Source organism: Echinops telfairi, unplaced genomic scaffold (genome assembly GCF_000313985.2).
Source record: "Echinops telfairi isolate 266 unplaced genomic scaffold, ASM31398v2 ScPeMD7_7458;HRSCAF=8496, whole genome shotgun sequence".
Classification (NCBI taxonomy): Eukaryota; Metazoa; Chordata; class Mammalia; order Afrosoricida; family Tenrecidae; genus Echinops; species Echinops telfairi.
Window position 1 is genome coordinate 11,558,081 of NW_022111358.1, and position 23,928 is coordinate 11,582,008.

General features: G+C 47.0%; 2 protein-coding genes across 9 annotated transcripts in view; one reads left to right on the forward strand and one right to left on the reverse strand.

The window, feature by feature from the left end:
* The window catches only part of SYNRG (synergin gamma), a 75,829-nt gene extending 66,084 nt beyond the window's left edge, over positions 1-9,745 (forward strand). For 6 of the 8 annotated variants that reach the window (XM_045299911.1, XM_004707363.2, XM_045299913.1 and 3 more), the window contains 3 exons: positions 5,953-6,063; positions 6,384-6,419; positions 7,464-9,745. In XM_045299911.1, coding sequence (XP_045155846.1) covers positions 5,953-6,063; positions 6,384-6,419; positions 7,464-7,595 — 279 coding nt within the window. In that variant the 3' untranslated portion in view covers positions 7,596-9,745. The remainder of the gene's footprint in view (positions 1-5,952; positions 6,064-6,383; positions 6,420-7,463) is intronic. The other 2 variants (XM_045299912.1, XM_045299917.1) reach the window with 1 other exon arrangement.
* Positions 9,746-11,729: 1,984 nt separating this feature from the next.
* On the reverse strand, positions 11,730-22,726 carry DUSP14 (dual specificity phosphatase 14). The gene is made up of 2 exons (XM_004706980.2): positions 22,672-22,726; positions 11,730-13,061 (listed from the first exon to the last, which is right to left on the reverse strand). The coding sequence occupies exon 2, from the start codon at positions 12,961-12,963 to the stop codon at positions 12,367-12,369; it is 597 nt and encodes a 198-aa protein (XP_004707037.1). The 5' UTR covers positions 12,964-13,061; positions 22,672-22,726; the 3' UTR covers positions 11,730-12,366.
* Between the last annotated feature and the right edge of the window lie 1,202 nt (positions 22,727-23,928).

A 23,928-nucleotide genomic window follows, 5' to 3' on the forward strand; every position in this document is an offset into this window, starting at 1 on the left:
TGCAATTCCCACACTGTGTCTCTGGTGCTGTCCCCCACAGGGCCATGGGTCAGTGAGGGGCATCATGTCTCTTAGTGGGGCTGGCCATGTGGTTGTTGTACTTCTTAACTGTTAAAGTTGGCGATCAATGGGTTATGTTTTTAATCACTAGTGGCACAGTAGATAAGCATTTGTCTGCTAACCAAAGGTCAAAGGTTCAAACCCACCAGACACTCTGAGGGAAAGAAATGTGGCTGTCGGCTTTTAGAAAGATTACAACCTTGGAAACCTTAGGAGGCAGTTCTACTGTGTCCAGCAGGGGTCACTGTGGATTCTAATCAACTCCAAGACAGTGAGTTTGGTGAAACAAAGGGGAGTGAGAGTAGGGAAGGTAAGATAGAGCCAGCAATTAAGTACTATAGACAAAAAACCTTGCTTTCTAAAGTGTAGGGGCCCTGGTTGCATAGTGGTTACGTCAATAGTTCAAAACCACTGGGCGCTTCTCGGTAGAAAGTTGGGGCTTTCTACTCCCATAAACAGTAACAGTCTCAGAAACCTAAAGGGCCAGTTGTACCCCGTCCTCTGTGGTCACTCTTGACTCGATGGCAGGAAGTTTGAGTTTCTGAAGTGTATGTCTTTGTTTGCTGCTGCCAGTCAGTGGTAAGAAGGCATGTGCAATGACGGATTTACTGTGGTTGTAATATAAAAATAAGCCCAGAGTTCAGGAGACGCATACTTTTTCTAGTAATATAATCAGAGGGGAAATGTTAATGGAGCCCACATTATATTTTAAAATAACTTTCTAGTTAATTAAAGGAACAGGTTTTATCAGGTAGTTATATCTCTCAATATAGGCAGAATGGTATAACTTTAAAGTGCATTTTAACAAAAGTCTTAGTGTGGGGAAAAATTGATTGAGTGGTAAACTAGGAAACAGTGTGGCAATGTTTACTGACTGCACAGGTCTTGGGTCTTGCGAAGAAAATATCCAAATCAATAAATACTACAGCAACAGTCCAGTGAGAACAGGAATTCATAAAAGAGAAGGCATAACTCACCAGGTAAACATTAATTCACATGAAAAGAAAATTTTGACTTTTAACCTGGCCAAACTTCTGTTTGTTTGGGCGGTTTGAATCACAATGCTGTGGTAAAAGGTGAGCTGTTAAGAAGGGAGTAAGAATTGGTACCACCCCCTTGGGGAAAGAGTTTGATGATGTGCTACCGCGTAACACTGAACTCCTGAGGGCAGGGACCAAGACCACACTTCGTTCATCTTTTGGCTCTTGGTCTGAACATAGTGCTGGCCACTGCATGAACACCCAGTAAAAGTTAAGTGCATTAACGGGATTCTAACTTTTCAAAGTTCAGAATAGTTGACTCAGTAATTCTACTTCTGGAACACTTGCTTCCTAAAGCAACAAGTGTATGTACAATCTCACCTAAAGAAGCGAGGTAAATGCACAAATGGATGAGTTGAGTGGGTATAACCACACCTCTGGCAAGATACAGAGTATTTTCTTTATTCTAGAACGTTCCCTCATGTTCCTTCTTAGGCATCACGCAACACAGAGGCAGTCCCTGCACAATTACTTTTTTTCTTACCAAGGATTACTTTTGCCCAGGCTTTTGTAAAGAAGCCATGGAATTTGGTTTTGTTAGTTTTCAAGAGAGCCGTTTGGGTTTGGTAACCCATCCGATGTGTAAGTGTTGTTCTGTGCAGGTGTGAGAGCTCTGAAGCAGGTTCTGTTCCACACCACCGCCACATACAACCAACATCTGTGTTTCAGTTCAGCTGTAGCACAGTCAACAGACTCCAGGTACTCTGCATTATAGAGGCCCCAACATGGGCACTATAACCCGAGAGGTATGATTACAGTTGTATACGAAGCTGCCCTTCACACCATAGCTTGTTTTTTGGTCGATAAGTTTTTGAATACCAAAATGCCACTGTCAGTCTTCTTGATTCTGATAATGCTGATAGCAATAATTATTTTTTATTTTGCACCTGGCACCTACTGGTTGTTGTGCTATATGCTTTCAATTCATTCTTATTTAATCTTGGTTACAATCCTTTAAGGTCAGGAGTACATTCTCCCTCTTTGCCGGTGAAGAAATTAGGCTCAAGGAAGATAACCCTGCCTGAACCTGACAAATTGTGAGACTTGAGTCCAAAGCCAGAGTTTCAAAAGCTATTCTCCTGCCTACAGTGTCATTCCCAGCTTCCAAGGGGCAGAAAGAGCCTTGCTTCTTCCCATGACGACCCCATGAAGCGAGTCACATCGAAAGGCATTTGCCTTTCTTTTTCCAGACAAGAGTGCTGCCTCACAGCCATGGTGCTAAGCCCAGAAATTCTGTTCTGGTGCATGTGGGGTCGCCAGGGGTTGGAGCTGACTCCATGACAACTCGTTTTAAGTAGCTCTTTAAGCTGGAAGTTCCACTGGCAAAGCGTCAAAGCACGCTTTGCCATCCATAGTCCCTTTACCCGTTGCAGTGGTTCTCAACCTTCCTTGTGCCCTGACCCTTTCATACAGTTCCTCATGTATGGTGACCTGCACCCCCGACCATAAAATTATTTCCGTTGCTACTTCATCACTGTAATTTTGCCTCTGTTATGAATTGGGCGACCCCTGTGAAAGGGTTGTGAGAGAGAGACACAAAGGGTTCTTGACCCACACTCACTCAAGGACTCAGACTCCCTCTTGTGGTAGAAGACTGTCTCTTCTGGGTTCTGGCAGAGGAATAGTCTCTCAAGAAGAAAGACTCATCTATTTTCATAGGACATCTTGTGCTCTGTCTGTCAGCTCCTAAGTGAATTATTATGTAAGGTTTTATTTGTGAATGTAAATTAAAGTGCAGGAGGCTTGGAACAAAGAAAAGGTCGATCCTGAAAATCAAATCGAATCCATTTTGCCATATAAGATCTGAGAAAAGAGGAGTTTTGACACTACTGATCTTTCCAAGATTCACCAAACTCACTGCCAACAAGTCAGTTCTGACCCTTAGCGGCCCTGTAGGACAAAGTAGAACTGCCCCTGTGGGTTTTCCAAGACTACACCTCTTTATGGGAGTAGACAGCCTCGTCTTTCTCTTTTGGAACAGCTGGTGGTTTCGAACTGCTGACCTTTCGGCCAGCAGCCCAGTGTGTACCCACTATACTACCAGATCTCTAGTACACTGAAAATCACACAAGCTCTTAGATTCCAGCATTATCCTCAGTACAGTACAAATGCTTTTGTTCCACCTTCCAACTTGAATTCAGTGGTGCATTTCAGGAGACTTCCTGTTTCTGTGGCATACTGGCAGAGCAGGTTATTTTTCAATAAGGATGCCATTTTTTGTCATTTTGCTAATTGTCACCAGGTTTTAGAGACAAAATCTTCACCAGGGTTTGCACGGTTGCCCTCAGCTGAGAGAAGAGAAATGTTGTAGGTAGAGCAATGATGCTTCAAAGATGGCTACACTATAATCCCTGAAACCTGTGGCTATGTTAGCCTCCACGGTAAAAGGGGACTTTGCAGATGTGCTTACAGCTAAGGATCTTGAAATGAGCATCTGAGTGGGCCCCATGTAGTCAGTCACAGGCAGGAGGGAGGCAGGAGACAAAGGCTGAGGAAAGGGGATGTGATGGCGGAAGCAAAGAGATTATAAAATGCTTCTGGCTTTGAAGATGGAAAATGGGACCACATTAAGAAATCAGGTGGTCTCTAGATGTTGGCAAAAGCAGGAACACAGATCCTCCCTTAGAGGTTCCAGGAGGCAAGGTGACCAACTGCCTGGTTTGCTAGAGACTGAAGGATGTCCCTGGACATGAGGCTCACAGTGCTGAGACCAGGACTGTCCTGGGCAAACTGGGCCCGTTGGTCTCCTTGGCGTAGAAATGGTCTGTAATGGTGCCACTGGCCTTTCTTCCCAAGTGAGGTCACACTAGTGACTTGAAAGTCATGGTGGGAGTAGCTGCACGATGGAAGTCCACAAGTGCCACAGATCTGGCCTTGAGCATTGCTTTGTTGATTGTCTAGGCTTAAGAAAGTGATGGAGAACGTGGTAAGAACGTAGAGTGACTTAAAGGTGTGCTGTGTGTGTAGCCATCACATTCCTCATGACATGAGGAAGGCTGCATTCTTCAGGGTTTGTGCTTGAGCACGATTACCTGATCAGCCAAGAAAAGTGAAGATTTGAAATGCATCTGTGCTGCCCCATGGTGATGTGGGATATTTTTGTGGTGCCGGGTAAGTATCGGACTGCTGACTGCTCGGTCGGTTCTACCCACCAGCTGCCCCACCGAATAAAGAGGAGGCCTCTGTGCAACAGAGTGAAGCCCGGCCCACCCCTGGGAGACCATCCTCCCAATTGTTGTGTAGTCGAATTTCCTCAGTGTTGTCGATGTGTTGGTAGTTCAGTGCCTTTTCTTGCTGAGGGACGTGCCACTGCGTGGCTATCCCACTGTTTGTGTGTCTCCTTTTTCTGTTGATGGACAACTGTGTTGTTGCCAGTGTGGGCAAATGGGAGTCAAGCTGCTATGGACGTTTTTGGTACAAGACGTTTTTGTGGGCATATTGTTTGTTCTTCTTCAATAAATCTAGGTGTGGAGTTGCCGGCTTACAGAGTAGCCATGTATTTAACTTGTAAGTACCATAACTGAACTTCCCGACATTGGTACCTGCCTTCTGAATCACGATGCTGTACTTTCCAGATTTCAGATTGATTGTAAGGAAGAGGTTAGATAATCCACATACAGTACTTAGCATAGAGCTTAGCACAGGCAAGGGCCGGACTTATTAGCTGTTATTATTTATATCTATACTTAACGACTTCTAAATCCCTCCCTCCTGAGCACCAGGCCTGTAGATCCAACTGCCCACTTACACCTAATAACTGAACTCAGCTGTCCCAGTTGTAGAAAAGTGAACTCCTCTCCCCAGGCTCACTCCATCCCCAAACCTGACCCGCCTCTCACATCCCACCCACATGAATTCTCTGTTGCCCTAGCCTCTCTGCCCCATGCACATGGTACAGGTGATTCAGTCCTTTGGTGATACTGTCTCAATACCTCTTCTCGTACATGTGTTCATTTATCTCCATTCACCACGGTTGCTACCTTAGTTCTGGTCCTCCGTGTCCCTCACCTGCACTGCTGCACCCGCTTTCTAAAAACACAGCTCGTGCCTTTGGCTTATGCTACACCCAGAGGCATCTGCCCAACTACTACAAACCTAACCCTGTCTGGCTCCATTCAGAACCTCCCAGGAGAAAGTCTCAATCTCTGCAAGTCCTCTGAAAGCCTCGTGGTCTACTTCTTCTAGAGCAGCGGGTCTCACCCTTGGATCTCGACCCTTTCACAGGGGTCACCTGATTCATAACAGTAGCAAAATGACAGTGATGAAGTAGCAACGAAAAGAATTTGATGGTTGGGGCGTCACCACAACATGAGGAACTGTATTGAAGGGTCATGGCATGAGGAAGGTTGAGAACCGCTGCTCTAGAGTAAGCTTCCCTCTCACCCCCTAGCTTGCTGCTTTCACTCCTGGTCTTTTGCTTAGAGGTCACGGTCTGTGTTGCTTGTTCTCCCTCCCCATCTCAGTCCACTCCACCTCTTTTCCTAGCGTACATCAGAATTCAACCAATATACTCATCGATTCTAGGAAGTCTTCTCAAACTGTAAGCTCCTTGCCCCCTACCCGCGGTCCCTGGCCACCCTGTTCTGAAGCCCCGAGAATGGATGACTCCAGTGGCCCTGTGTTGAATCACCTGACAGCCATGCAGCTCCCCCCGCTAGACTGAGCTCTCTGAAGACAGGGCCCCTTTCTTGATCAAGCCTGCATCCCTAGCACCCAGAGCGTAAGTGGGTGAGAAACTGCGTGGTAGTACTGGCGATGCAGCTGGACCCCCAGGGGATGAGTGGCCCGCAGATGAAGCCAGCAGCATTCGGAATCACTGAAATCCTCCCCATTTGTCTTGTCATCCTCACAGCCAGATGAAAATTCGCTGGATTTTTCCTCTTGCATGCTGCGTCCTGGGATCAAAAACGCTCAGGAACTGGCCTGTGGGGTGTGCCTGCTGAACGTGGACTCCAGGAGCCGGGTAAGTGGCACACACACCTCTTGCCAGTGGCAGGGCAATTCTCAAACAGGATCTAGAAGGCCGCCTCAGCTTGCCCACGCCATTGCCAGGTCTGGGACCAGAGGTGGGATTGTGTGAGGCCCCAGAGCCAGTTCTCTCCTCCGGGCAGTGGGGAAGGGCCATCGTCCTGTTTCTAACAAGCAGTGTTGGCATTGGGCCCGCAGCCCTGGGCCCGGTGGGGGTGTAAAAAGGAGAAAAGGGTCAACCGAGAAGGATTTGTTTGGAGGCGTGAGGCCCTGTGCTGAGATTGTGTTGACCCTATGGTTTCAACGTTATTTCAGAAAGAAGAGAAGCCTGCAGAGGAACATCCTAAAAAAGTATGAACCAGTTACACATCACCTTAGCGTCTCCATCTTAATTTTGATTGTGAAAGGCAAGTCGGATGATTCCGCTGCCATTTCTGAACTGTTCCAATCATGAATCTTTTGGGAAGTCATTTCTGTTCCCATAATGTTTGATTTGATGGACTAACATGTCTTTGTGGATCACTCCTGTCTTTGTTTGCATGCCTGTATTCACGTCCTGGGCTTCTGGCCGCGCACTTCTCTTCCTCTGTGAGGAACAGGGTAACAGAGTGAGCAACTTCTGGAAGTTGTAGATGGGCCCACAGAGTAGGATCAGAGAGCTAGATGGTTTCAGGGTATGGATTCTCCAACAGACAGAACCCAGTTGTTTCTGTTTCCGTTTTGCTTTATATATTTGTAATGCGGAAGTGGCTGAGGTCTGGACCACTGGTCCCTGGCTCACTCTAGTCGACCCCGAAGCATTACTCCCTGGGAGCTAATTCATAGGTATTGGCTGTTCCTTCCTTTTTTATAAATCCCATACCTGTGTGAACTTCTTAATTGTGCCATATTAGTTATCAGCTCCCTCTGGCATTAGACCCTCACGAGTTTGTATTGTTGCTCTCTAATTCTCTTACAACTTTTCTTTGATCATAGGATGGTCATTGGCCATAGAAATTGGAATAAATGAAGACATTTAAGGGATTACATGTTATAATCCTTTGGTGGAACGAAGCTTTCTCTGCAATGAGGGAGAAACTCACAGATAGATGGCCCGTGGCAGTTTCAGTCCCTGTGTCATGAACTGCCCCACCCACTATAGGCTCTGTCTGCCTTTTCTAAGAACAGTTTTACTTTATTCTGCTGAAGCTGGATTTAATGGTAAAAGTTTCTGTGTCTTTAATTCAGTAGCAAAAAACATTCTCCCTTGGGTACCTGTAGCCACCTGCCCAGCTTCTGTGCGCGCGCCACGTTGCCCTCAGACTCTGGAGAGAGCCGACTCCGTCTGTATTGGTCGCTGGTGAGCATTTTGGTGCATAAGTCTGACTGCCCCTCCTCTCTGTTTATGTCTGGCAGGCATTCAACTCAGAAACAGACAATTTCAAGCTGGCATATGGAGGGCACCAATATCATGCCAGCTGTGCCAACTTCTGGATCAACTGCGTTGAACCCAAACCTCCTGGTCTTATCCTTCCTGATTTGCTCTGAAAAGCTCCCCTCTGAAGCACCAACCAGTTTTTGTTTTGTTTTGTGTTTCCATCACACCCCAGGGCATGACAAGGACCAAATTAATAGAATTCAAGTACTGATTCCGAAGCCCATTTCTATGAAGAATTCCCCAAAGGCAGGGCGGCGGGGGATCTGTGTGTCATTCCTGCAGGCAAACTTGGCCCCCTAGTTTCCACTGCCAGCCTTTGGGATTTGAGGGAGATAAAAGCACCCTTCCCAAGATGCATGTGGCACCAGAAACTTGTTGACTGTCGTATCAGTAGTTCTTATAGGATATTTTAGAACATGGACCACTGTGTCTTTTATCTAAGGAACAATTGCTGCTGCAGTATTGAAACTGTGAAGAATTGACATTTGAAGAAAACTAAATTATTGTCGAACTGGAACTGGCAAAACTGCTTCAAAGCCAGTGCTTATTTATAACTAGGACACTTCTTCTCCTGTGAAGTAGGATGCATTCCTCTTTACTTAGTTTGTTACTGTATGAAATGAATAAAAAGGGGGAAATGTGATGAAACACGTGGTCCTATCTTTTTGTAGGAAATGTCCACTTCTCGCCATTGGACCATGGCTGGTGGGTGTAGGCAGATTTCTCAACTTCACTGTCTCAGCCGAACCAATTACATCTTTCCCCTTCACTTCTAAAACTGTCAAGGCTCAAGGAAATATCTTCCCTCAACATCCACAGTAGCTTTGCAGGAGAAAAGGAAGTTCCTTTTACAGAGCACCCCAGCCCTGGCGTCTCAGGTTGGCAGGCCTTTTCCTTTAGGCGCCCTGACTCAAAACCAGCCGCCTGCTTGACCTCCCACAGACCACAGACAGGGAACAGGGAGGGCTTTCAGATAAGGTGTGGAAAGACAACGGGCTGAAATACCTTTTCAGGGGTTTCTCTCCAAATCTCCACAGAGAACCGTAGAAAGACCAACACTGCCTGTCTGTGCAGTCTCTCTGAGAAGAGCTGGAAATCCATTCAGGGTTAGAAGATGGAGTTCCCGGCCCTGTGAGGAGAATGGTAAGATGTCCGTTGACAGTAGAGGTGCGTGATTTAGAAGCAGTGGGGGGGGGGGGGTTCTCAGAAATGGCCCTGACTTTCAGGTGAGGTGTAGGGAAGGGTCTTGCCATCAAAATTGAGTGCTTTAACGTCAGTGGACACAAGCGGGAAGAAAAGGTCCCAGAGTTGGCTCTTGTGCACAACCCTTCTTGATCTGGCTGAACTGTTATATATGTGTTAATTCTAGAGTAATCATTTTTATAATTGATTTAAACAATGCATAAAATCAGGAGGGTGTGGGCATAATGTGAACAGACTGAGGACAGAGTTGGAAGGACATCCCAATGTTAGAAAACTATTTCTCCAAATGTCAAGTATGTGCTCTGTGAAGAGATCCTGAATCTTACGTGTTTGCTTTGGGAGACTTTGGGCTGTCGGCCTTAGACATGGTTTCAGTTGTGAGCCGGACGACAAGGTGGTTCTGCCCACATACCTGTTGCTTGAACATCATTAGTTTCCTCTCAGGACCGGACTTGAGGGACTACTGCCTTGGCCCCTCTTAGACTTCTTGCATCCCTCTTCTCCAGGAAAGGTGCGCACAGTTCATTAAGCCATTCTTGATGAGGCTCCTCCTTTACCTGTCAGGTGCCGAGATGCAGAGATGCACCAGGAAGTGCTGATGGCATAAATCGCTTTCTTTCGTACTTGCTGTAGATCACTGAGACAGCGGTCTCTGAATGGCCACTGTGCAGGCTCGGCCCTCCCCTCCTCCACAGGCAGCGTGGGGTGTGGACAACCCGGGAGGCTGGTTTCCAGCAGGCTCTCGCTGGCACCTCGGAGATATGCTCCATGCCTACCGGCCCCAGGGTTTCTCATGACACCGGACAGACTCCAAGCAGGTTTCTGATCAGCTTCACATCCCACAATGGAGTCATGATAGCACGATCTGCCCCTTTCCTGTCTCCCTGACATGTTGAGGGGGGTTTGTTTTGTTTTGCAAATGCTTTATGAATTGTTCTTCAGTGACAGTGGCCTGTACCAATGACATTTTAAATTACGTGCTCACCTGTTGACCATGTTGGTTCACATTCCTGCGTCAATTCCAGAATGCCTCAAATAAAATGTCTGCTGACCTGTGTGATAGGCTTAGTCCTTCCGCAAAAGGTGCCAGAATGAACATTCAGCAGACCTCAACAAAAAGCCTTTGCGAAGAAGAGTGTTTACTCCGTTGTATATCTGTGTAACGAGGGGAATGTCCTGATGTCCGACCAATAAGGATTCGGAGTGTGGGATATCATTGTGCTGGTTTTATTTGTACATGTTCATTAAAATGACTCAGTATTACATTCAGCTTCACCCCCTCTCCTGTTAGCCAAGAGCCCAGTGTCCTTGGAAACAGTAACCAAGGTTACTTATTTCCATACCACGTATTGTGTTAGGCAGCTTCACCCCATGGCTTGAGTATTGCGATTAAGGAACACTTTTCCCTTTTTTTGATATTGTATTTTGCCTTTTAAAATATTAGAACTTGGTGTGCAGTTTTTGTCTGGACATGTTTTAGAAGAGGTAGGTACAGGGTATATTAGGGTTTGATCGCCCTGGTTCGAGGGTTTTTCCCCTTCCATAAAGGTTGCATCTTGGAAATCGTTTTGTGCAGGAGTTCTTTGTTTTGTTTAGAGATGTTTCCTAATTTCATGTTTGGAAAGATTACACGGCCTTTTTATTACAGAAAATTTGGGGCACCTGCTGTGCAGTAGGGCCCACAACAAACCCCTTCCCCAACACCTTCTGTCATAGCCGTCCTTCGTGACCAACTCACGAAGGTGCTGACACTTTCAAAGACACTTGCTGTTCAGAAGGCTTATACTGGGCACTATCTGTCGTCTCACAACTGTTGAGGGCAAGGGCGGGATGGGTTTTGCTTTCATTATGTAGCTTTTCTCTGGAAGAGTGTGCGCCAGAGAGCAATGTGGTGAAGCTCCTCGCGAGGCCAAGCCCAGCTTCCTGGTGAAGATGCCACTTTACAAACACTTGTCTAACAGAAACATCATTAGAACACGTGTTACTTGATCCCATTATTTGTTTTTTTATGTGATCATCATGTGACTTCAAGTATTCATGGGACAGGGAAGCCTCATTATTTTGTAGCTGTGGTGTATTAACCTATGTGGGCTGGGTACCTTTTGTGTTGAGAGAAAGTTAGCATGTGTATTTTAAGGTTTTACTTATTTCATAAACATTGGCCCTCCGTGGCACGTTCAGACATGCTAACGGTTAGCCTGTAAACTATTTTCAGTGTTTAGCTTGTTCTAACCAAGACCCCACTGAGAGTGAGGCAGAAACGAGCTTCTCGGCTTCTGGGCTTTCATGCAGGCCTTTCCTCACTGGACTGCAGCTGCGCATCACAGGAGCAGGGGCCAAAACCCTCCAACTGAAAAGCCTAAGGCGTAAGGCTCCCCAAGTGCTTAGAACACTCCGTCACATCCAGTATGTGTACCAGGACTGCTCCAGGAAACTCCCGTTACCAAGACCGCCGTCACTGGCTGCGTTCAAACGGCCAGCATTGGGGTTAGGAGCCGATCCCAAACCACTTGCACCACCAGACTTAGAGGCAGCTTCCTCAACTGCTTTTGATCATGTCGATGCAGCATTTGAGAGTTCCTGATTTCCCATAAAAACTATTCATAACTTTATTCTAATTTCCCTATTTAGGCAACTCTGTTTAATAAAAGTGGGCCAAAATGTATACTGAGAAACACTGCCACCATCCCCGGTAAAACCTGGGATGTAACTGATTTGCAGCTACTAGCATTCTAGTTGTTGCCTCATGCCATAAAGAGCCCCCTATATAACACTCCCACCACCACCCCCCCAAAATTATCCCATGAGTAAGCAGAGTACTACCCCTCCCACAAAGGAACAATGAAGTGCTGTGGCAGCGGCTCCCCTACGAGGGAGTCAGGAGTGAGCTAGGGAGCTCCCAGGGGCCTCATTGCTGGGGCCACCAAGGAAAGGGCACCAGGAGGGCTGACGGGATCCAGCTGCGTTTCTGCAGCGTTCTTCATCTGCCAGCCATATTCCTCCATCACACACACTGCCGTTCTGATGAATCAAAATGCCGATACGTTAAGCAGATATATTTATTAAAAATAATGCTAATATAATCCTGGGATACATTGATTCCAAGAGGGTTTTTTGCAGCAGATTCATTGTGATTTCTTAACAGCTAAATAACAAAGGTTTACTTATTTTGACTAAACAGTTACTAAATAAGAGAGGGAAAAGGAAAGAGTAAGGCCGAACGAGTAGAGACTGAAGCTGGTATCCATCTTCCCTAAGCAGGTCTGGGCAGCAGCCTGGAGCAAAGCTGGTCTCTACGGGGGTTAAGGGGCCCACAGAAAGAGGTTTTCAAGACTCTCTTCCCGCACCTGCAGTGGTGCAGAAAGACCTGGGATTCCAGAGAATGCAAAACTCAACAGTTTATAAACTGTTCAAATGGTTAAAAATGATTAAAAGCCAGTTAAAGATTTTCATAAACACTATCCAAAATGTTAGTTTAAAAAATGGTACTAGCAATGTATGCATTCCCCTTGTCCCTCCCCTCCCTCCTAGCTCTTAAAATAAATCTGAACACCCAGTGTAAAAATCACTTAGGGAGAACCGGAAGTTGCCCATTTGACTAAGAGGAGGAGGGGAGCAGCCGTTGCATGGCAGGTGCTGAGACTGCTCCAGGGGCCGCTGATGCAGGCTTTGGTGGCATTAAATTCCCCAGTAAGGCATCAGGTGGCGCGACTCCTTCTCATAAACATCTGGAACGATGCCATAAGGTGTCTGTACCATTTTAACTGTCGATTTCCCAAAGAGCTGGCGCTCGTAGTCTATCAGCTGCCTCCAGAAGCCTACGTTGGGCCTGATAACGGGCCTCCGGGCCTTCACCCAGTTGTACGCCTCCAGCAGGCACACGCGGTGGTACTTCATCAGGTAAGCGATGCAGAGAGTGGCCGAGCGGCTCACCCCTGCCGCACAGTGCACCAAGGTGGCCCGGTGCTTCCTGCTCACGCTGTGGATCTTGTCGGCCACCATGTCAAAGTACAGGCCAATGGGGGCATGAGGCATGTCGGCCACAGGCACTTTAACATACTCAAACTGGGGCCAATTGAAATTGGGGATCTCAATGGTAGCGTTAATGATGCAGGTGATCCCACGAGCCTGAAGGAGGTGCCGGTTGGAGGCCACACTGCCTCGGCCCAGGAAGAGGGAGGTGGTGATTTGCGCGATGCCTCCTATGTCCCCCTCGGACACCATCCGCGGGGCCATGAGAGTCCGTGGTAGCGTGCTGTGGCCTCTGGAGCTCATGAAGACGCCGGTAATCACACTTGCATCCTTGGAAGCAAGACAGGAGTGGGGTGTTTGTTTTTGCCTTCCGCCAAGGAATCACAAATTATAGTCTCCTCCTGCAAAATAGAGACCTGTCAGTACCTTAAATGGCATCGATTCGATTCGCTGCAGGTCTCTACAGGGTTTGTGGAGTGGGAAGGGGAAAGGGTTGCGAAATCATTTTCTATAATAGCATGCATTCTTTCTCAAGGATGTAGACAAATCACTTCCTATCGATTAACAGGTAGGAAAAGTAGTCTAAGAGGCCAATACGGAAAATCAATGTACAGCTAACTCTCTGGCGATCATTAAGAGGAAATAGCCATCCTATCTCAGGAAGAGGGGGAAACAGAAACCTGCCCAACGGTTTGGTTCCTGAACGACAAGCTGGCTGTTCATGTTGAAGGTGGTCCCTGGTGATTGGGGGTGGGTGGGTGTTTCAGGTCTTCCCCAAAACATGTTCTTTCCCCTTCATACCTTTCTTGCCCACTTGCCCAGCTAGGATGCTCCCCCCACCTAATTCTAAAATAGAAACCTTACAAAGGTATACAAATGAGTATTATGTGATGTATGTAACCCATCACTTGTCTATCATTTGGTGGCACAGTGGTGGTTTGCGTGTTGCTGTGGTGCTGGAACCTGGGCCGCTGGCATTTCATGTCCCAGCAGGGTCACCCGTGGTGACCAGGTTTCCGTGGCGCTTCCAGACTGAGACTACAGAGAAGGAATAGGTGGTCCGCTTCGGAAGGCCCAGCCACTAAAACCCTATGAACAGCAGGCGACCACGGCAGAGGGCCAGTGAGAAAGGCAGTCCCTCAGTTAGATGGATGGACACAGTGGTTGCAGCAGTGGGCGGTGCGGAGCAGGCAGTGTCCCCTAATCCAAAGAGGGTTGCCATGAGTTGGTACCGACTCCGTGACAAAACAATGCATTTTGTGAACAAAAAATACTGAATTGGATCAGTTCTGGAAAAAGCATATACACTTCCTGTGGTCCTACTTAAAAATAGTTGCTCCCTACCATATCTGTGGCATCTGAACACTTCAGAGATCCAATTAGCTCTAAGTAACTTGTGCTGTGGCATTTCTGTGGAAATAACTGCAGGCAGTTTGAAGGCCGTGGTCTCCAAAAAAAAATCCATTTAAGTTACTGAGCATGTGCTGCTGACCTGCCCTGGGTGTGGTTAAATCGCTCCACCAGCCTCTGCTGCAGCGGTTCTCAACCTTGCTCATGCCTCTCGACCCTTTAATACAGTTCCTGCTGCTTCATCACTGTCATTTTACTACTGTTATGAATTGGGTGGCTCCTGAGAAAGGGTGGTTCTACCCCCAAAGGGGTGGCGACCCATAGGTTGAAAACCACTGCTCTACTGATTGTAAGAGCCAAGACGAATCCCACTGGCTTCGGATGCTGTGTGTGGGAGATAAAAAGACATTTACTGTTATACATTATGTCTAATAGGCAGAATTTCTAGTTTCCTGAGATTTTAGACATTTAGTTCCTCTTACCCTCAAATCGCAATGCTTTATAGTCTGTAAAGAGCCTTGGTGGGTTACCGAGGCTAACTGTAAGGTCAATAGTTCAAATCTACCAGCTGTTCTGAGGCACAAAGATGAGGCTGTCTCAAACCCAAAGAGCAGTTCCACTCTATCCTATAGGGTCGCTCTGAGTTGGGTGTAACCAATGGCACTATTGTGTGCTCCCCCCAGTGCACCCCCAGGGGGTGCAGGGGCACCAGAACCAACCTCAGCCTCAACAGAGGTGGGATATGGGATACCCCGTTACTGAGGGTGTTATGGTGTACTCGAAAGCCCTTGGTCTGGATCAGGAAGTCCGTGAGTTTTGACCCAAGTATACCTCTAGGAACCAGGACCTCCAAGTCATCAAAGTATCTATTACCCTTAGAGAGTCATTAGGAGCCAGGACCAACAGTGGGTTTTATCAGCCCGAGTATCATGCCCTTTTATGACTGCAAGGTAGCTGCTGCCCTAGGCATGAGTCCCTCCTCTGGGGGAAAGTGGAAAATGTTCATCATATTTCCAAAGAGCTGATCTGGTGACTGTCTGATTAGGAGGGACTCAGCCTTGTGGCCTCCCAAATAAGCATGGGGGAAGCCACATGCCTGGACTCCCCAGGGAAGGGAGCCCTGGGCTCCTCAGAAAGGTCTTCATCAAGGCCCAAGGGCGGGTAATGGGTGAGCCAGCCCACCAACTCTCACCCCTTGAATAGTCACGGGGTAACTGGCACTACAGGGAAAAGAAAACAGTCTGTGAGACCTTGGGGCTGAATCCAAGTGAGCCAGACGCAGGGCTCTAGCACTGCTGCTGCCCACCAGTCTCCTGCCAGCCAAACTGCTCTAAATGCCAGAGAGCACTCAGAGGGCACAGATCCGGGGGGGTGCCTCTCAAACACTCCTGACCCCTTTTACAGACTGAGGGGAACAAGCAAGATTGAGAAAAGGTAGACTGATCACAGTGTGGAGGAGACACGGACCGGAGCCGGGAAAAGATCCCAGGTGTGCTGTGCTATGGGACTGGGCAGGGCGGCTGTGCCCTCCCTCTCTGCCCAACAGCACTCTCTCCCACCAGCCAGCGCCTCCACAGCACGAGGACAACTTGTTTAAATGCTGCTTAAGGAACGTTCTGGGCCCACATGGGCTCAGCCAGCTGCTCCAGTTTTCCCGACTGCCCAGAATGGGAACCATGGCCACGGACTAGTACAACCATCTAGTACAAAAGACACCACCGCCTGGCAGTAGAGGGGCTTCGGCAGCACTGGGCCCAGATCAGTTCCAGCAGCCCTACTGAGGGCCGCTTCCAAGGTGAACAAACAGCTTGGTCACATTCGGTTCAGTCATTGTGTGCTGGGCAGCAGGGAGAGGAGAGCCGTTGCACAAGTAGCAGGCTGGCCCACACTGGAGGGCCAGGACTGCCTGCTCTGAGCGAACACGCCCTCCCGCAGAGCACACTGGTGCATGCGCTGAAACAAGGCTGACTTGAGGGAACTCTGATGAGGGTCCAAATCGCTGTCCATGGTTTGCCATAAATCCTCCCGAGTTGTTCTGTTCTAAGCTTACAGGAGGGCCACGCCTTCTGGGCCAGGGAGGTGCTGGTGAAGTGGAGGAAGTGAAGGCAGTGAAAAAAACTGTCCCACACCAGCCCGAGTGTACTTGTTTTACGAGAGGCAGGAACTGCTCCGTCAGAAATGATGCTAGTCTCCTTTAAAAGCATCAAAGCTCTAAGTGTTGGACAAGGCAGATTAACGTCTGCTCGATGGGCCTGTCATCTGGGAGCATAAGCTGATCAGCACGGCCTGCTCCCTGCACTGGACAGACACGGGGCAGTGCACGGCTTCACGGACAGCACGGCTCTCAGCATCTCTGAAGCAGGGGCGCACTCCCACCAGGGGTCTGCTCTGGGTTTCAGTCATCACAAACAGCCATTACAAAGCATGAAAATCAGCAGCCAAAGAACTAAGGCACAAGTTTCTGTCATCAACAGAAAACGATCACATTTGTGCTAGAGAAGAGTTTGTAAAATGACCTAAGATATTTCTAGCTTTGGGAATTTCAGAGGGCCCCAGTACACACTAACGAAAACAAACAAGCAAATAAACTCATTGCCATTAGTCCATGCTGCCGCAGAGCACCCCTGTGGGTTTTCCCCAGACTGTGTTTATGGGAGTAGAACGTCCATTCTTTTTCCTGAGGAGCGGCTGGTGGTTTCAAACTGCCAACTGGGTGATCAAAACCCAAAGAGTAAAACCACTGTGCCACCTACAGTGTGCTTTGTCTTTTTTTTTTTTAACCTGAAAAGCCTATGTAGTAACATTTTCCCCTTCCCTTAAAGTAAATGTCTATACAGATTTGTAAGGGGGAAAAAAAAGCTAAGATGTTGGCAGATGCTCACGAAATTCTTCTAGGTGCAAGTATTTCTTGCTTGTTCCATGACAAGAAACGTACAGTCATCACCACAATCAATTTTAGAACATCCCCCTACCACCACCATGGTTAAATCACGTTTAAAATGAGTTGTGTAATCACAATTAGTTCTAGAAAGTGCTCCCTCCCCCCTCAGGGTCTAAATTATCCATTCAATACTTACTGGATTCAACATGTGCTGAGTATTAGCTATATGTTGGGGATTGTGGTACTGTGTATTTGCCAGAGATGCCCACAATATCTCCCATCCCATGTATGCTTACACTGAGACTTTTGACAATCCCCCTATCAAATACTCCTCTTGAACCTGGCAAAACATCTGTGAATGCCTTAACCTACAGAGTACAGTAGGAATGACACACGAGGCTTGCTATCCCATAAAGTGTTACCGTCTCGGAAACCCACAGGGACAGTACTAGTCTGTCCTATAGGGCCACTGTGAGTCAGAATTGACATCTATGGCAGTGAGAGGTTATAAAACTGTTGGACTCAGTATTTTCTTAGGACACTAGCTCTTGGAACCCAGCTGTCCTGTTGTGAGAATGTCCAAACCCAGTGGAATAACCTCAGTGGAATTGAGGTCACATGTAGGTGTTCGGGTCCAGTATCAACCACTAGCTATGTCAGTGAAAAATACCAGGATAAGTCCAGTCACCCAGGTTTGGGCTCTCCCAGGTGAGGCCTCAGATATTGGAGAGCAAAGGCAAGTCCCCACCATGCCAGGTCCAATTCCTGATCCACTGAACTTGTGAGTACAATAAAAATGATTACCACATTGTGTTTGGGGGTGGTGTGTTAGGCAGTAATAGTAACGGGGACACGGATATAGAGGTAATTGTGCATAGCCCTGTGCTGAGAATTTTATCAATTTATAGCAATACACATAAAAAACAGTTGAATAACAATAAAAGATGGGTATAATTAGGTGACACATATTCAAGAGTAATATTCAGGTGCCATACTGCAGGGAGGGCACAGGATCAAAGCAGAGTAAGTCTGCTGCTGGTATACCATGGATTCTCATAGTCAGGCTTTTCCTCCAGTCCACCTAAGGCATGCTGCATTGCCTTTAAAGAGCCTCCTCCTCTCATTTCATTGGAGAACGCAAACCCTTTTCTACAGCCCATCACTGCTCCGAAAGTGGTCCAGCCCAGCAGCATGGACACCATCTGGAGCTTGATAAGATGTAGGAATCAGATCTTCAGTTTAACAAGATCCCAGACAATCCATATCCACACCGAAGTGGAGAAGCACCACTCTTAGGAGTCCCTTCATTCTATCCCCCTGTGGACCTGCTGAGGCAGACTCCAGCACTCCTCCTGCGTGGGCCCTGATGGAGAACCCAAGGACAAAGGGAGATGAAGAGGCTTCCCCGGGCAACACAGAAAGTGAGCTGCCCCCACCGGGACCAGAGCCCTTCGACGCCCCCTCCCCAGTTGTCTGTTTATTCCCACAATCTGATCATGGCAGATAAGTCCATCTAAAGACTACCCCTATAAAGGATAAATTAAGGAATTAAAGAACATAAGATCCTTCTGATTGTGCCTTTATCTGTAAAAATCCTAAGTGCTAAGTGGTATGAGATGGTTTGAGGGTGTGGAAAGCTGATAAACCCGAACCAAGAAAATGCCTGTGAAATTCCACAGCACTAAAACTTGTTTGGTGATAACTAGAAGCCAATTTGTGCAAAAGCCCACATAAGTAACACTTTAAATACTTCAAAGAGTAAGTGGTAAAGCTGAAATATGTTTCATAGCTACATGCTTACATGGTGAGCTTTGATTTGATTTATGTAGGCAGAGTAATTTTTAAATCACACCTTAGCAATAGAACCCACGTAATTTGGAGTTCGCTGCAAAGGTGGAAAAGCCACAACTGCATCCTGAGAAGCAGGACCACCCATCTCAGAAATGTGCAGGTCTTTTCACAAGAGCTCGGTCCTTAAAAGTTCATGATTACTTTAAAACAACAAATTAGAATAAAGTTTGCAGGACAAGAGCTCAACACCTGAGTCTCTGATGAGGTCGAGACCACCAGGGAAGTATCTTGGTTTAGTGGGATGAAGGGAACCTGCCCTCCTCATACTGAGAGAGCAGGCCTACTGCACTTTGAGGGGTATTAGAGGTTTCTAAGCCCTCTTCTAGCCAAGGGAAGAATCACAATTTGAGATAAATAAGAGTAAAACAAGCAGAGGGTCCTAGTTATTTCCTAGGGCTTTTATCTCTGGAAGGAACAGTGTCGCATTCGTTGTTAAAATTGTCCTAAATTACTATCCACACATAGTTTAAGATTGCACTGGCCTCTGAACGTCTCTCCACTCAGACGCCATTCGGGATCCCCAAGCTGTCGCCAGGGGACCGGCATAGTCCACCACCTGCCTCTGCACTGCCTGCGCGCCAAGAGTGGGTTAGACGCAGGTTGACAGGTTCACCTGTGCTCTGTGTTTGCTTTGTAGTCAACAGGAGCCGCCCGCACCCTCCAGAGTTTCCTCGTGTGTACCCACAAACTCAAAGACAAGTCTGAAAAATATCTGCTGTCAGCGTTGTTGGTGAAAGGACGCGGGGACAGAAACAAGGTCCGCAGTTGCACATAAATGTTCAAAGAACTTTTCTGGTCACTCAGACTTCAGGATGGCAAAGGGTATGGAAAGGGTGACCAAACAGGGCAGATGGTCACTCGGGCAGTTTGCAAGTGACACTGGGAAGCCAGTGTGTGGGTGAACTGTGTGGGCCGTGGGCCTCAGGGCCTGGCCATGACCCTGGCACCCAGGCTCCTGTTCCTATAACAGGTTGTTAACTGGAGCTGCTTGGTGGATAACTGGAAGCCCCAGGCTATCAAAAACACAAACAGGGTTTCTCACAGCCACCCCCCACCCCACCCGCCACCCCCGGATGCATACTGGGATCTGCCTATCTTTTCCTGGGGGTAGCTTTTCTTAAAAACTTCTCATTTATATGTATAAGTAGTTTTATTAAAGTAATGCATTTGAGAACCTTGGGGGGGGGGTATTGTAGCCATTTTGCAAGATGCTGTAGAGAAGTACAGAAGAGGAAAAAAGGAGTCCCGAGCGGCCTCCTAGTTGTGGGGCTATGATTCCTCCCTTGCCCTTCTGCTAATGATCTCCCTGAAGGCACTGTGGAGGCCAACAGAGGGGTAGCACATGATTCTCTAAAGACAGAAGTGGGCTGTTAGCACACAGTAGCTACACAGCACATATTTCAATGTAGTGTCTATATAGGTTTCCAGCCTATATAGGTAAATCCAGCCAGCAAAACGGCACATGAGTTCAATTAATTCACAAAACCTCACAAAAGCCTGCTCAAAAAGCAAACCAAAGTCTAAACCGTATGTACTGTCACAAACAAAGGAATATTGGGAGAAAAGGTTCAAGCTCATTTTCCAGTTTGTAAAAATGGTCATTCCCAACACAGAGGTGCTGTGGCTACTTGGGAATTGCTGAGGAATTCTGAGTCATGAGGTACGCTCACTGCCTCTTGGGAAATAAGCGGCATGCGTGTAAGTGTGCGAGTCTCCAGCCTCCGGAGGTAATGTAATTTAACCAGGACTGGTCTGGGTTCCTGCCCCCACCCCACCCCATACACACACACACTTAAGCCAGCACTCCTGGCCTGCACCTTGGGGACTGGGTCCAAGGCAAGCACTCAGGAGCACAATACAGACCCACCAAGTTAAGGCAATCCAGGAGGCTCCAAGGTGACATTAACTCAAGACCTTTAAAACACGTCTAAGGTAATCCATGCTTTATATCTTAGCATTTTATTTTGCATATTTAAACTTCCCTATAATCATTTGTCTATTTCACAAGGAGCAACCGGAAGGATCCTAGTGGGCAGTTTGCAAACAAACCCTGGGGAAAACCATCTCCATGGCATTTGGGTAGTAGGCTGGTCCAAGTGAGACAGTTAAGCACAAATACACTGAAACTCCTGTGGATCAGACCACCCAAGTGACATTTACTTTATTCATTCACTCACGAAACATCCTAGCACGCTGTGGTTAAACAACAAAGCCAGTGGGTTATAAATTCAAGGCTGACACACTGGAGTAATTTAAATGGAACAACCCCTTTGGAGAACAGGCGTCCGCACAAAAGATGACGACGATGACGGCAGGTCCATCTGATGCAGTCTGACGACCTTATTGCCCCAAACCACACCCACTGAGGGGGCAGATCAATAGCGTGGTATGTCCATACAAAAACGAACCACAGTTATAGGCAAGAACATAAATCAATCTTTAAAATGTAATGCTACAGGAACTTAAACCAAATAAATGAAAATAAGAAAACTGAACCTGAAAGAAACAAATATGTTGATCTAAAGGCCAAAAAAAAAATTGAATCCAAAAGAATCCCTATAATTGATCTACTGGCATAAAGGTTTTAAAAAGGGAGGAAAAGAACAGCTATCCTGTTTAGAGGTTGATATTCAGAGGACTGAAAATGATTCCCCTAAAAGTGACTGTAAGTTTACCTAGCTAGGTTACCTCTTGGGAGGTAGACAGGTTGTCACTAGGGTAGAGTGGCAGGGGGAGGAGGGTGAAGTATTTCTTGAACTGCAAGATGGTACACTCCCGGTTGACTTCAGAATAATTCATTACATTGTCCATTCATGTTTCCTACCCTCTCGTGTATTAAAAACCATAATTTTAAAAGATGAGGTCAATATAGGGTTGGTGTCCAGGAACTGAGAACCATTACAAGTCTAGTCCCCCTGGAGAAAGCACATCCTCTTTACAGGTCAGGGACCTTCCCTCCCAGTGTTCAGTGGCGTACCTTTAGCGCAGTCCAGGTCCCCAAAGAACCCCGAATAAATAAATCCATCAACTCCGGACACAGTTTTTTTCTAGCTCATGCAGTTCCTGAGATTACTGATAATGAACTGTGCCCACATAAACATCCTTTGTCTCTCCCCACCCCCCTCAGAAGCTTTCATAAATAACTAAAGCCGCCACCTTAAATGTTAGCTCTGTAAGTTTACACCCCGGCAGCTGTTGCTTTAGCAACTCTCCAGGCCTTGGGTGCCTCCTTATAAGCAAAGATGAAGACCCAGAGAGTCCTGGAGTTTCTGGTTTCTAACTGGGTTAAATCTTCAATTGCAATTGAGATTAAAGGCTGAGATCCTAACCATTCAACTGCTTCAAAACTGTTTTAAAGGAGTCTGCAATTGCCCGTTGTGCTGGGAAATACTATGTAATCAGGGTTAATAAATATCATGCTATCAAGGTTGATAAAACTTTACAGCCAGTTGTACTTAAATCACATGCTACTTGTTCAGGAAAGAAGCAAAATCTCTATGAACAAGGCCGGTCAATTTAAAAATAATTTCCTCTAAAAAAACATCTTTTGCAAGTAGACATGTCCTAAAGTAGACATTTATTAAAGAGTCTAAAAGAATATACACAATCTGATACACATAAGGCTGTTACTTTTAGGAAAGATGCTCAAAAAGAAGGCTCTAATCAGTGAATCTATAAATGTTTCACACAGAACAATTAGAGCGTTTCTTATAATACTGGGAAAATGCATAATTTTTAATGCACCTCGCTTTAAACTTCTAAGTACAATAGAATCCAACAAACACAGATCCCTCCCTTTAACACATCTCTTAAAAATGCTACAGTTGGATCCAATGGATTCCCTAGCCTAGACTCATAAGCCTGACTAGTTTTCTATAATACAAATACACATTTGTATCATTCTACTAAGAATATTCAAAAATCCATACCTGCTGTCAACCAGTACGCAAGATGCCAGACGAGAACTCAGCAGACACTGGCGTTCAACAGACTTGGAATGAGGAACACTGACTCTCGTTTTATGGGAGAAAGACAAAAATATCAAGCGACTACCTCTCCTCCCCCAAGCGTCAGAAGATGAGTCAGAGCTGGAGGCAGGAAGAGGGCCTATGTGTCAAGCTGCCTCATGCAGAATTCCTTCATACCTTCACCTGCCTGCCAACGCTCTCCTCTCAGTCCAGGGCAGAGGGCGAGGGGCGCGTCCCCCACCCTAGCCTACCCCTGATGTGAATTCTCAAGGGTGCCTGGAAGGGGGGGGTGTTGCAGGGGAACCTCATTTCCTACGCGTCTAAAGGGACCCCAGAGATCATTCAAGGTAGGGAAGCTTCCAGCTAGCCTCACTTAACGTTGCAAAGAATACAGAACCTTTGTTCCCCTTGTTTTAAAGAGCCAAGGGGTAAAGCACGGGAGAAGTTGTGACTTAATGGCAAAGCTGAGTCCCCGGCATGGAGCCTGCAGGACTAACCGGATAGGCTCAACCTCTCTGGTTTTCAGTTGATCTGTACAGTCTCAGGGAGGGGGCTCCTGCATTTTCCATTATACTGCTGAGTGGCCTCCAGACAAGGGAATCCAGGAAGCTTTGGGTTAAAGCTCTTAATCCGTGTGCCTTTAAGCTTAGCAAAGAACAAGCTCTTCGCCTCCGTTTTCACATCTGAAAACCCAGACCGTACTCCTCTCACTGTCCATCAATCTCTCTTATAAAACTCTACAGAACAGCTCATGAGGTAGCACATGGAAAATGCCTTCAGGACCTGCTGGATGCAAAGTAGGAGGGGGTGGTTAGATATATTTTTAAAGTGTTTACATTCCTTACACAGAAGAAGCGGTATTTGTAAGCCACTCCTCACTTCCTTCGTCTCTGTGTCGCCCTAACACGGTGCGGTACCAAGCAAGGGCAACATCCACCTAAATAAAACAGAGTTATACAACTCACTCAAGCCAGCGACAGCGCCCCAACGGCACACAGGCAAACCAAAGGCATCAGGAGCCATCAAAAGGCAAAGGCTAGCACTGTGCACACCAATGCCCCACCGCAGAGAAATAAATACTCAAGTTGAATACTTGGCATCGCTGAAAGTCAAGTTGTTTTCAGGTAACAAACACCACCAAAGAAATCGTGGAAGATGCAAACGATGCGGCCGGCGAGGGGGTAAATGCAGAGGCCACCGAGGCGCGGAGCGCCCCAG